Here is a 12,274-nt window from a genome sequence, read left to right as displayed (position 1 = left end):
CATTGGTGTCTCTTTTCCCCTAAATACCATAGTGATAAGAATTTGTGGTCTATTTAAACTTTGTTATGTGTAATAAGCTCTCTTGGATCTTGCAGAAATCGTAGGCCTGCAGGCATCACAAAGACTTCTGATATTTTTCTCTAGCTTTGCAGATGACAAAATGTAACATTATAAAAAAATGTTAACTCTTTGAAAGTAAAAGTTTCTAGCTGTTGAATGCCATCTACATGAGTTCGATTTATGAGTAGGAGTTTGTCTTAATGCTTGATTTTGATAAGGTCACAAATAAGATTTTCTTGTAAATTTAAGAAGGGGGTCCTTGGGCCAGACTAGACCACAGTTAAACCTCAGCCTTCAGGTTCCTGTAGGGAATTAACCAGTTAAGGAGCCATTTCACGGATCTCTCATGAAATCAGATGGCCCTCTGGCTGAATGACAGTTTTCTTAGAGATAGCGCAGCATTTCCCCCTGTTATCTAATTCAGCGGTTGGTATGGCTCATGAATCCTTTGGGACAATTGTGCTTTTATAGCAGGGGTCATTTTCACATATGAGGCTACACAATTTCTATAGATGACGTGTGTGAGTGTGAATATCGCATTGCTTTCCATGAGAAATATATACTTCAGGATTCGCTTGGCTCCTAGGTTCCCATGGTAGTCAGTTAATGTTCCCCTGGGAAATAAGGCATGCATCTTCTAAAATGACATGTAAAAACACACACAGTGGTTTTGTCCAAGTTGCCCTATTAAACAAAAGTATCATTTGGCCCATTTTGAGTGTAGCCACTATAACGCACCAATTCTTCGGTCTTCCCAGGCGGCAGACAAGTGTCTGATATCACATATCAGAGAACTGAGTTTCAACCGGGTGTGTATGTGATTTGTGCCGGTGTATATGTGATTTGTGCCCGCATGTGCGAGCACATTAGTGATCCTAAGGGGCTCCAAGTCTGCGTGCGAGCAAACCTTATTGTTTTAAGCAACCTTATCGGTCAAGATTTAAAAACCCGCAATCTTATTGTTGTCAAAGGGAATTGCTCTATTGCTTTAGAATTATCTTTTCCAAACACCTAGGTTGCAGGTTCCCACACCACTTGAGATAGTGCCCTTTTGTGTTTGCAGGTTAGTAGAGAGATGATAGAGAGAGAGAAAGCCCTTGACTTTTTGGTTTTAAAAGTGCCAGCTCAGTACGATTGCGAGATAGTGAAGTATTTCAGTAGTTTCTGAATGTGTCCCCATTACAAGGGCCTTGAGCAAGTTATGTACAATGAAGTAGAGTTTGTAAAGTTTCAAGTCTGCTAGATATGACAAAACAGAGTGAATACTTCTTTGAACTGCTTTTCATAATTAATTTCCCATGTAGCAAAACGTGTTGTGTCATGCCAATACTAGATTGCTGTGCTGTACCAAATCGGGCAGCACACTCGTCAAATGAGAGATGGGTTAGCTTGACTAGGACAGACAATTTAGGCCACTTACTTCACAGCTCGTGATAGGTTTATTTTTACTCCAGGAACCTGTCCAAACCAACGGTCCCAGGATGGGAGAGCATTGATAAAAATAAAAAAAACACAGAGCAGAAACCAGGACGGCTGGAAATAGTTTTGTCTATTGTCCTTTTTTCAGAATACTTCAGAAATAATTTATTGATCCCGGGGGGAAATTGGGTCAGTGTGTGTGTGTGTGTGTGTGTGTGTGTGTGTGTGTGTGTGTGTGTGTGTGTGTGTGTGTGTGTGTGTGTGTGTGTGTGTGTGTGTGTGTGTGTGTGTGTGTGTGTGTGTGTGTTAAAATAAGTAACAAATCTTCTGGGAATTATTGCAGAAAATTATTGTAAGGTTAAGTTGACCATATCAATTGTTATTTATTGATACATGTATGGGGTAATAGCTGCAGACGGGTGAAATAAGACAGGCCAGTCTATTGACTCGGAGTGTCTGAAACTCTTGAGGGACGAGTTGAAAGGTTTGATTGTCACTGGCAGGGATGACTTCCTATTGTGCTCGGTGTCTTATGGAGTCTTGCACTGAATGTACTCCTTTGCTTGACCATCAATTCAAGGAGTAGGTTGGCGCCGTCCAAGATGATACTAACCCTAACTCGGAATTCATCCTTCTCTCTGACACCGCCACCAGAGAGTCAAGCTCCAACCCCACAGCGTCACTGACTTTGTCGATGAGTTAGTTTGAGTTTGTTAGAGTCTGTTGCCGGTTTGTTTAGCTCAGAGTGGAAGAAGCGGTTGATCGTTTACTGCTAGGTGTCAACAATAACAAGCTGTGTGCATATCCACTCCAACAGTCCACTCTCCTTTTGAATGTTAAAAATGTATCTTACTTGACCTCAATGTACTCACCCTGGACATATGAACAGTACAAAGACAACCACAGTCTTAGAGTTCAGCAACTGTGTATCATTTGAACCCCTACATTTTATATAAATACTTAATTTAACAAAAATTTGTCAACGTTTACTGTTGATCGGAACCCTACAATCTCAATAAAAAATGTCTTTACATTTAAAACCCTTCAACTCTGAAGAATTGCTGGTAAGGAGGTTTTATTATAAGGGTTATAACATTTTAAACTTCACATGAAAGGTAAAATGTAGCCTAAGCCCTCTCTTCACCTTTTTCCAAGCCATCAAGTGAGTGCTGTCCAACATATATATTACTGATAAACATTAGGTTCTCACAGTATTTTAATAATACTGTGAGAAGCTAACACAAGGTGTTCATTACCATTGTTATAAATCATGAATAGCTTTAATACATTTAAAAAGCTTGCCTGCATTCAATCACATATTGACTTTCAGTAGTGGTACCTTATCTTATTTGCAGGGCAAGTAATGTGTTTAAATAGTGGTTTTCTTCCTGCTGTGCCATCTTGTTAATGGGATTTTGCAAAGACATGAAAGCATGACTAATGCGTGCAGTGATTACAATGTTCGTATGGAGATAAAGCAAAGCCTATTGTCCACTTGTAAACCACTACTACTGTTTTACCATCTGAGGTATTATACTGTTCTTTCCACTTTTATTTTCAAATAAGTTCCCTTCAAATTATACATTGTTTTGTGTCACCCATCAAAGGGCAGACTGATCTTAACTTATCCCTTTCCATTCCCTGTTTTGCCTGAGTAGTCACCTAAAGGACTTGAACCCAACAATGGCGGTTGGCCCCAACAATTCATTCATCACTTTGACTGTGATAAATGTCAGGAAAAGCTTCTGTATTAGTAAACATAACCCATATCCAGTGGATTTGGGCTTCTGCCCTCAGGAAGTGGGTTTGTTTTGGTGGTTTCCTGTCAGGGTCTGGTGGCTTGACCGGTTAGGGGTTTGGCACAACCAGGGTGGGGTTTCAGATCACCTGGTCTTTGTGGTGATGGTGGGGGCTGATGGGAAGGGTTTTGTCAATGTCATGGTCTGGTGCTGCTGCTGGCATCAGCCTCAGTTAAAGCCATCTCCCCCAGCGGCAAGGATTTCCCTATAAACGGTCCGCTTGACAGTCAGGTCTTGGTAGAACTACTAATTCAATACAAGAGAAGGGTTTGCTCTTTCTAAACCTTTTACAATTCTTCTCTCTATGTTAATTTTCTCTTTTTTAATAGCCAAAACATGTGCCGAGAAGGACATTGTCATCAGTGTTTACCTTTTAGCCTAAGCCTTTGTATACATTCACGTTGGCTATTCATCAGACACTTGAGCCTGTGCTATGCCTGTATGCTGGGTTCAGATGTGAGGCGAGAACAGGACTGATTCCAGTTTCTTCTTTGAGTCTCCACCAAGGCAGAAATTTGAAAAATTCAGCAGCGTTGTTGCTCCGGCAGCAGCAGCAGCTCTTAGCAGCGGTACTCTGGAGCCCTTGTGGTTTCTGGGGCATTTCTCGCTACGCAGCCTTGTAATCTTGTGGTCGGGGGAGTGATTACGTTGAGTTTGTTTATTGTCCAAGCGTTTGTAGCCTTGTGACTGCGCTGTTCTCTGGCAGTATTTCTGAAAAGGGCCGTCCCGATGGTTCCCAATGGGGTTTAAGATGATGTTATGGTTGCGCTGTTAACTTTTTCTTTGCCCTTATCGGGGCTGTTGTTGGCTCTTTAGTCTAGAAGAACAGAGCTGTCCTTCACTCAAGCCATTAGGTAACGGTAAACTTAAATCTCCTTTTGTAGGAACCTGGCAAATAAACGAGCAAGGGATCCGATCCAAAACAAAACACAGTTGGACTGGGGCCCGCTGCTTCCCCCTCCTCCCGACCCTCGCCATTTTAAAATGGGCATACTGCTGGGAAGAGAAGCTTTACTGTGGTGTGTGTGTGTGTGGGGGGGGGGTTGGGTCACATGACTAGGTTAGTCATGAGGGGGGTCTTTTTCTACATCTACATCATAGTCACAATAGCGATAACAAAATTGTAATCGGATAACGAATGACTAATAAATGTATGCTATTACACTATTAAAGATACTCCTTCAGGAAAAACATGGGCTACGCGTCTCCCCTGTAAATGGGAGGGCTTATTTTGATTACTGGACGACGAGAAGAACTGGCAAAGGAGAAGCCCAGGTCAGACTCCAACTTTCGTAAGGACAGACAAAAGGCCGACACTAACATGAAGTTATGGGCTGAGCTTATGGTCCTGCACTGGCTTCCATGACAATCAAACAGCTGCTGCCACAAGTCATCCCACAGGAATCCAGTCAGCAGAATAGAATCCAGTCAGCAGAATAGACAGCCTTTTTGTTAAGACACTTTGGGGCGCCAACTTATCCCCCCCCTGCTCCCTCTCCCTGCGGAGTCGGTGTCTACAAAGTGGGTTTGATCGATGAATCATCTGTGAATTCTCTACATCTGGTAAGAGTTTGGAAATCTGGAGAAGCTGTTGGAGAATGGGGGGGGGGGGGGGGGAAGCGTGAGCTGGAAAGAGCGTACGCAAGACTGCGAATGCCGAGTGGAGAACCCCCTCTCCCCCACCCACCCGTTTTGTAATGCAGGCAATCTGGTGAGAGAGAAGCCAAGGTTCTGAGTGATAACATACCACACGCCAAAAAAATTTCAAACCAAAATTATCCTTCATTGTCCGAAGGTATAGGACTATCTTGGCTCCTCTAACCTGATTGCAAATCATGACATGCGCCGAATTGTCTCCTGTTTCACTTTGTATTGGCTGTGCTGAAATTAGCACAGCGTTCTGTCTGCTTGCATAATAAACAGGAACAAAGGCGGGAAAACTGATACTATCACGATCATTGGCTTTCCTCTCTTTTGAAGTAGAGAATGCAAGGTTTGCAGTCAGGTAGGCGTTGAACAACAGCTCCACTTAATGCCGAATTTACATTAGCCCTCCGGTTGAATTAAGTACACTCATTTCCTTCTGTTGCTACTAATCAGGTCGTCTGGTGGCGTCTGAAACACATTAGTAGGCTCCCATGCTTAAAAACCCTGCCCCCATGGGGCTGAAGTTTGGTGTGTGTGTGTGTGTGTGTGCATGCATGTCTGCAGACGGCACGCGTGCACACGCATAAACAACACCCTCCCCAAGAGTTGTGTTGCTGTGAACCATGTGCGCCTGTGTCTGGCCATGGCGTCCTCAGTCCTGGTTGTGGGGTTCACGCTCGGGGCCTGGGGCTCGCCTGGACTCTCCTTCCCAGCTCCTCCACTGTTTGTTTGGAATGGCCGTCCCCCGGCAGCCCACAGAGTGCTAGCAGCGGACCACATGGCTGCAAGATGTGGGCCTCTCGCCTGCCAGCCCGCTCGCCTTGTCTGCAGCGTCGGGGAAACTTCAGAGAGGGAGACAGAGCACTGTGCCGAAACCTTTCTGATCTCCAAAGTGCCGTAAGGATCTTCTTATTTGTTGCCTGGAATCTCAGTTGCAGGTTAAGCATATGGACAGGGTGTGGGGATCAAGGGGGGGGGGGGGGGGGGGGTGAATGTGCTGACCTGATTGGAACCGACATCGAACCCCCCAATCGCTCCACCGAGTTGTGCTCGGCTTCTCCGGAGCTATTCTCTGACAGAACCTCCACATGTCATCCACTTTATCATTGACGCATCCAATGTATCATCAACGCAGTTTCAGTGGGTTTTTGTAGCAGCTCAGACCTCTAGCGTCTTGTTAGTTCAAGATTAGACACGGCTCTTCCTTCTCATGCCTCTGTTGGTGAGCTTGTAAAAAACAAACAAAAGGAGGGTGGCCTCGAGCTGGTGTTAGCTTTGTGTACACCATCACTGTTCTTCGACCTGGCCATAAAGTGCCATTTTATGGCAGGAAGTATGTGTGTGTGCGTGGGTGTATTATCTGTCTCATATACAGGTTATCATTGCACTAGTTTATGACTTCGAAATGGAGGACATTAAAGAGCCTTCGGCCGCCGACCAGGTCATAACTGATCACCTCCTGCTTGCAGTGAGCAAAGTTCACACAGCCTTAATGTGATGGGTATTATGGGAAGGCATGGGCTTTGTGTCTGTGGTTTCTGCAGCGGTTTTAATTGTGCCATAGCGTAGGTTAGTTTTCATTATATTTAACTCGCTGAGGGGAACTTGGTTGGTTTATCCTTGTTCTTTTTAGGGCCTTGTCTACCATCCGGGGGAACGTTCTAGATTAGTGTTGTTTCAGGTGACCTCTACCACCCGCTCTGCTGACCCAGGCAGTTGTCGTTTGACCTGGCCGTTCGGCCGGCTCGCTGAATGGTTTTCTGGTGCTCGGTGGGGCAACAGGTGGTCGAAACTTTGGTACACTCACTGCTGGCTGACCCCATTTTCTGTGAGGTGTCTTCTCTAAGAAGCAACCAATGCTTTACATTTCCCCCAGCAATCGCAGACTCAGATGGCAAATCAAAAGAATGGAGGATTTAACACGGTGTCATTGGCCTGGTTGAGATGAGGTTTGGTTCCTCTTTGTCGAATGCATTTTAAATGCAGAGTTCCTCCTCTCTGTCCTTAATCTCAAACCAGATTTGATGTGTTAATGACGGGCCTTGGGGGAGGGGGTTGGGGAGCTAGGCATTGTTAAATGGGTTCAGGGTTGAAAGTGTGGGGCACTTCCTTACCTTCCTTCTCCCTACCCCCCATTACCACCACCACCCCCACCCTGATTTCAGCTGCCCTCCAAACCGACGCCTCCCTACAGTGCTGAGGGAGTAGAGGTCACCCTGACTTCTGTGGTCACCAATGGCTATCAGATAGCTGGGAGAACGGAGAAGTAAAACATTGGTGAAATGTTAGCATCTGCGAGTAGATTATCATGTTTGAGTTAGTGTACTTTGCAGTGTACTTTGTAGAGAGTACATCCCTGGACCAATACCAACTCTGCTTCTGTTCTGGCACATTTGGGCTAAAATGTCTACTATACTATATGTGCTGGTAAAACCATTTAGTAACAAACTACTCAGCCAAGGATGCAGTTTACGAAATTTAACATCTCTTATCCTTCTAACACTTCTCAAATCTAGCACTGGGTTTGGGTGGGGATTAGGGGCGTAGATTTCACCTGACTAATGTCAAACAGCCATGCCCATTTGGATAAATAGCCCAGACTTGTTAAACAGCTAACTAACAGCTTCTAATTGTACCGTGCCATGGAAAGCACTCTTTGCAACACTCCATGCATTGTTTTATTTTGCTATAGTTCATCACCGCTTGGTCTCCTGATGGTTTAGGTCTTATAAAAAATAAGTTTAAGGAGATGGGCTGTTATTTTTTATTTTTTTGGCTAAATCTGTGTGTTTGTATATTTAAATAAGTTGCAATCAAGGATGGCCTATTACAGCCAGCTTTTCTTGTGCTGTTTAAACACAATCCTATTGGGGTGAATGCTTGTAAAATAGCAAGTTCAGGGGTCGTCTGAAAGGCATTAGACACAGTTAGTATTGGTGCGGCACCCCCCCCCCCCCACCCTCCCCACCCCCACTGCAAGCTCAAGCCAGAGAGGAATGAGAAGGAAACGGGCGTTATCTCCATGCCTTACAGAAGGTGTTAAAATGGTGTGACCCTTATCTTCCTGCCTATCTGATCGGCACAAAGATTACTCTGGGTGAGTGAGGCGGTAAGACGAATAGTTGAGTGATCGCTGCGTGCCTCACCCCTCTTGTGTGATGTTACTGGTTGGACTTCACACAATCTCACACGATCACGCACACACGCACGCCATGTACAAGATCCGTTTAGTTTGACCTTCAGCACCAGGAACTGGGATTACCACAATGTCTTTTGTTGTTTTGTGTCCCCTTCTCTCTTTCTATTTAAATAATTTCATTCATCTATTTTAAGGCTCTCACATCTCCGTAGTTCCTATCTTGTTGTCCTTTGACATGCAAATACAGCATTTCCTTGCACTTTGCTTGCTGAGGCAGGCTGCTAACACTATGGTAACCTGGAAGACGGATCGACGAATAAATCCATTTATGATGCCAATGACGTAGATACCTGTCCTTTCACTTTGAACCCTATTTGTATGATGATATATATATATTTTTTTTACTTAAATAAGTAAGCATATGTTGCTGTTGTTGCCCTATCCTTATGGCATAACAAGCTACAGTACTGAAATCCAGCAGACTTGCTGTCTTGCGGCTGCGGCTGGTGTAGGATTCTTGTTTGCCTTTGTGTGTGTTTGGTGGGGAGGGGGTATTCTATGCCTGTTATGTTGAAAACACACTGTTGAGTGTTTTACCAGATGACGGTGCTCACTCTCTCTATGGTTGTGGTGAGGGCAGCGTACTCACCTCCTCCTCCCTGCCCTCCTCCCCCCCTTGGGCAGGCGTTCCACAGGAAAACCCTGTGATTTTTCACTTAGCTCCAGCATAACAAGTTAATTGCCTCCTATTGCAGCGGACGACGATTTAGTGATCTGCGGCACAATGGTGGGAGGTGCAGCAGTGAATGATCATGATGTCACACACACCTCCCTGTCAGGTCTTTGCCTGGAGGGCAGGCACATGCTCTGCTATTATCCTGTCACACACACCAGGTTGAACAAGGGAGTCTGGATGAGTGGTCATCATACACAGGGAGAGCGGAAAGGGAAAGCCACTGTAACAGTGGGGGGGGGGCAAACATTGGGCTGAGATTGAAATGAATCTCGTGCAAATAAACATGTTTGTGCTGCTCAAGCAGTGGAATCTTTGCAGAAAACTGAATTTGTTTATCCGTTTATACAGAATAAGCTGCAGATACATGTTATGGCACAATATGTTTCACAACATACTAAATAAGGCTTCTGGAATCCTTTTCGGGCACACTAACCAGTACTGAAAGAGTGCCAACAATACCTCACCCATGCCTCTCCAGACAGCCCCCCTCCCAAACTGCCCTGCAGTTGTCTTTTGAGGCCATAGTGGGACCTGGTGGAATGTTGAGCGTCAGGTACATGTCCGGGACGTACACTAGTGGATGAACAACCGGGGGTTTCTTTGCAGCCCCGTGAAACAATCCCAGGCCTTCTCTCTCAGGTCTGACGCGAGTGGGGACAGAGGGACAGTGGGCTTGCATTGTTTACCTCGGGTCTTAAACACACACACACACACACACACACACACACACACACACACACACACACACACACCCAAATACCAAAATAATGACCTGCAGCCGCCTTACTGAACTAAGGATGTGTGTGTGTATGGGGGTGATTTTGTGAGTGAGAGCTGGCACTGGGTTTGCATGAGAGGGAAATTAGTTTCATATAGTGTGGGAATTATTATCTGAAATCCAGGTGTATCACATCCACACAGATCTACACTACCTTTCGTTTGTTCCGTCTCCCTCTGTCTCTGGGCGGCGGTGGTAACGCTATACCAGTTGACAAATCACTCTCTAATAAGCCGCTGTCCAGGTAAAGTGCCAGCTATTAAATATGCTGTTGGCCTTAAGTGCAAATTGAGCGCCGTGCAGATGAATGGCTGTGGGCTGTTAGGGAAGTGAGCCAGCAGGGACACACACACACACACACACACACACACACACACACACACACACACACACACACACACACACACACACACACACACACACACACACACACACACACACACACACCCGCTGTATCAATAGTATTGATCTGGGCTGCTGAGCAGAGGAACTCCTGTGTTCTCAAACACACAACCTCCTGAGGAACCAGCAGAGAGAGGGAGGAAGGGGGGGGGGGGGTATTCCTCCAATTGAACAAATTTAATCCAGTTGGGCAACAGTCGATGTTCCTTTGTTACCTGTTTTTAATCTAACACCATTGTTTCAGTTTTGAACTATGAATGGCCTATCTACCACTTTCGCGTACATAGTAATAACTGTTCGTTGGATGTTCATTGCTTTTTCCTTTTTTCTTTTTTAGAAATCTTGGACACAACAAGCTCACCAGCATAAATTACGAAGCCTTGGCCAACCTTCCCAACCTGCGAGAACTGTAAGTCATTCAACAGAACCTGTCATTAACATGGAAAACACCCCCAGACACCTCCCGTGATGTGTATCAGGGGGTCGTTTCCTTCCAGGAGGGGGGGTTGATTTGTGTGTTGGCTACGTTTTAACTCTTAAATGAGCGCCTTTGTGTTGGCTGCGCTATCGATCGGCTGACATGACAAACCCGTTGGTGCTCGTCAAGTCGATCACAAAGGGCTAGCTTTTCACTTTGAGATCGTGGCAGACTATGTTTAGTGCAGTGTGTGTGTATAAATATGTGTGTTTGTGTGTCTTTTCACATGTTAATCAAAAAATACTATTTCCCTCACCAAGCAAGTGTGATTTCCAGGTAATTTAACCACGATAGGGGGGGGAGGGGATTTAACACCTAGTATTGCTGATGCATATCCAGGCAGCATCCAGGCGTGTATCGCCAGGCAGGCACAACGGCCAATTGAGAATAAAGTGGTGGTTTTTCTATATAAAGTCTCTCCCCATCACCCGACACCGTGGCCAACGCTGGCCTTGTAAATATTTAATACCACGAGGAGAGGGTCTGGTTCTGTGTCGCTCAGCGGAGGCATGTGGGACACACACATAGAAGCACACGCACACACACACACGCTGGATCAGCAGTGACACACTCTGGTGACATCCATGGCAGGCAGGACCAGACACAGTGACATATGTGGCAGAGACATCTGTTTCACGTTCATGTTATTTAAGGTTTTTCTGGAAAGGGGAAGACTTGTCAGTCGCTCTGCACAACCAGTCATGGAACGTTTTGATTGGTCACAGTTGTACCAGGAAGAGATTATCCTTATTTTGAAATGCTATTGTGGATAGATCAGGGTTTTAGTCTCTCGTGATTTATGTCTGGATTTTTATTTATTTATGAAAAATACAATGACGTTTTTAGGGATCTACTGCATATCCTGTTATGGTAGAATTCCTTTTAGGTAGATGCTTTTGTATTAATAATTGTGTAGTTGTCTTACACTCCATTTTTTTGTGTTTATTTCCAGGCGTCTGGACCACAATGAACTGACCTCCATACCAGAGTTGGGACAGGCGGCCTCCACGATTGCATTGCTCTACCTGTGAGTACTGTCCCACTTACATTTCCTGCAATTGTCGTCACATGTTTGATGACCCCATTCGGAACAGACCATAAATCATCTTCTGTGGAGCGATCTTTGTGACAGTTTGAGGAGGCCGTGGATGAAACACAAAAGTCTCCCCTCCCGTTCCTCATGGGCCTTGCTGGCACTAATGCCAGCCGAAGCGTTGGCAGCCATGAGTGTGTGGTCAAGCAACTGACCAGTCATGTACGGGTTCGACTGTTCCCGTCTGACTCGGTTCCCATGACGCGCGGCCATTGCTGTTGCGTCCTCCTTGTAAAACCCTTTTCTGTTGGCCCTTACTGGCCTCCTGCTGAGAGATTTACTGCCCTATTTGGGGAGAGGCAAAGCAGCACATATGTGTTTGTGTGTCAAACAATTTGTCAAAAATGTTTGTCTGATTCCTCTTGAGGATAACGTAGAAGATATCATTTTCTTTTGTTAAATTTGATTTAGATGATAACAAAATGGATAATCTGATTTGAAAGTTAATGTCATCACTGACGCACTGCCAAGGAATAGACCTCGCTTGGCATGTTTTGCTTATCAGCCTCCAACGGCTCTCTCTCTCTCTCTCTCGCTCTAGCTTCCCATTTAACCAGAAAACAACAAGGCAAAGACCCCATAGCTATAATAGCGCTAGCCATTCCACCCAGGCAGTCTGTGTATTTCCTTTTACACCTCGCTAGCGCGCTCACCCTTACCCTGCTAGTAAAACGCCCAGCTGTCGACCGCTATGCCGCTGGTTAGCCCCGAGGCCGTCTCTGT

General features: G+C 45.3%; 1 protein-coding gene across 1 annotated transcript in view; it reads left to right on the top strand.

Moving 5' to 3' along the window:
* Positions 1–12,274, top strand: part of lrig1 (leucine-rich repeats and immunoglobulin-like domains 1) — a 37,869-nt gene that overhangs the window by 1,680 nt on the left and 23,915 nt on the right. The window contains exons 2-3 of the mRNA XM_030374020.1: positions 10,318–10,389; positions 11,411–11,485. Coding sequence (XP_030229880.1) covers positions 10,318–10,389; positions 11,411–11,485 — 147 coding nt within the window. The remainder of the gene's footprint in view (positions 1–10,317; positions 10,390–11,410; positions 11,486–12,274) is intronic.

Source organism: Gadus morhua, chromosome 13 (assembly GCF_902167405.1).
Source record: "Gadus morhua chromosome 13, gadMor3.0, whole genome shotgun sequence".
Taxonomy (NCBI): Eukaryota; Metazoa; Chordata; class Actinopteri; order Gadiformes; family Gadidae; genus Gadus; species Gadus morhua.
Note: the sequence above shows the minus strand (reverse complement) of the source record. Positions and strands in the feature narration are given on the sequence as shown.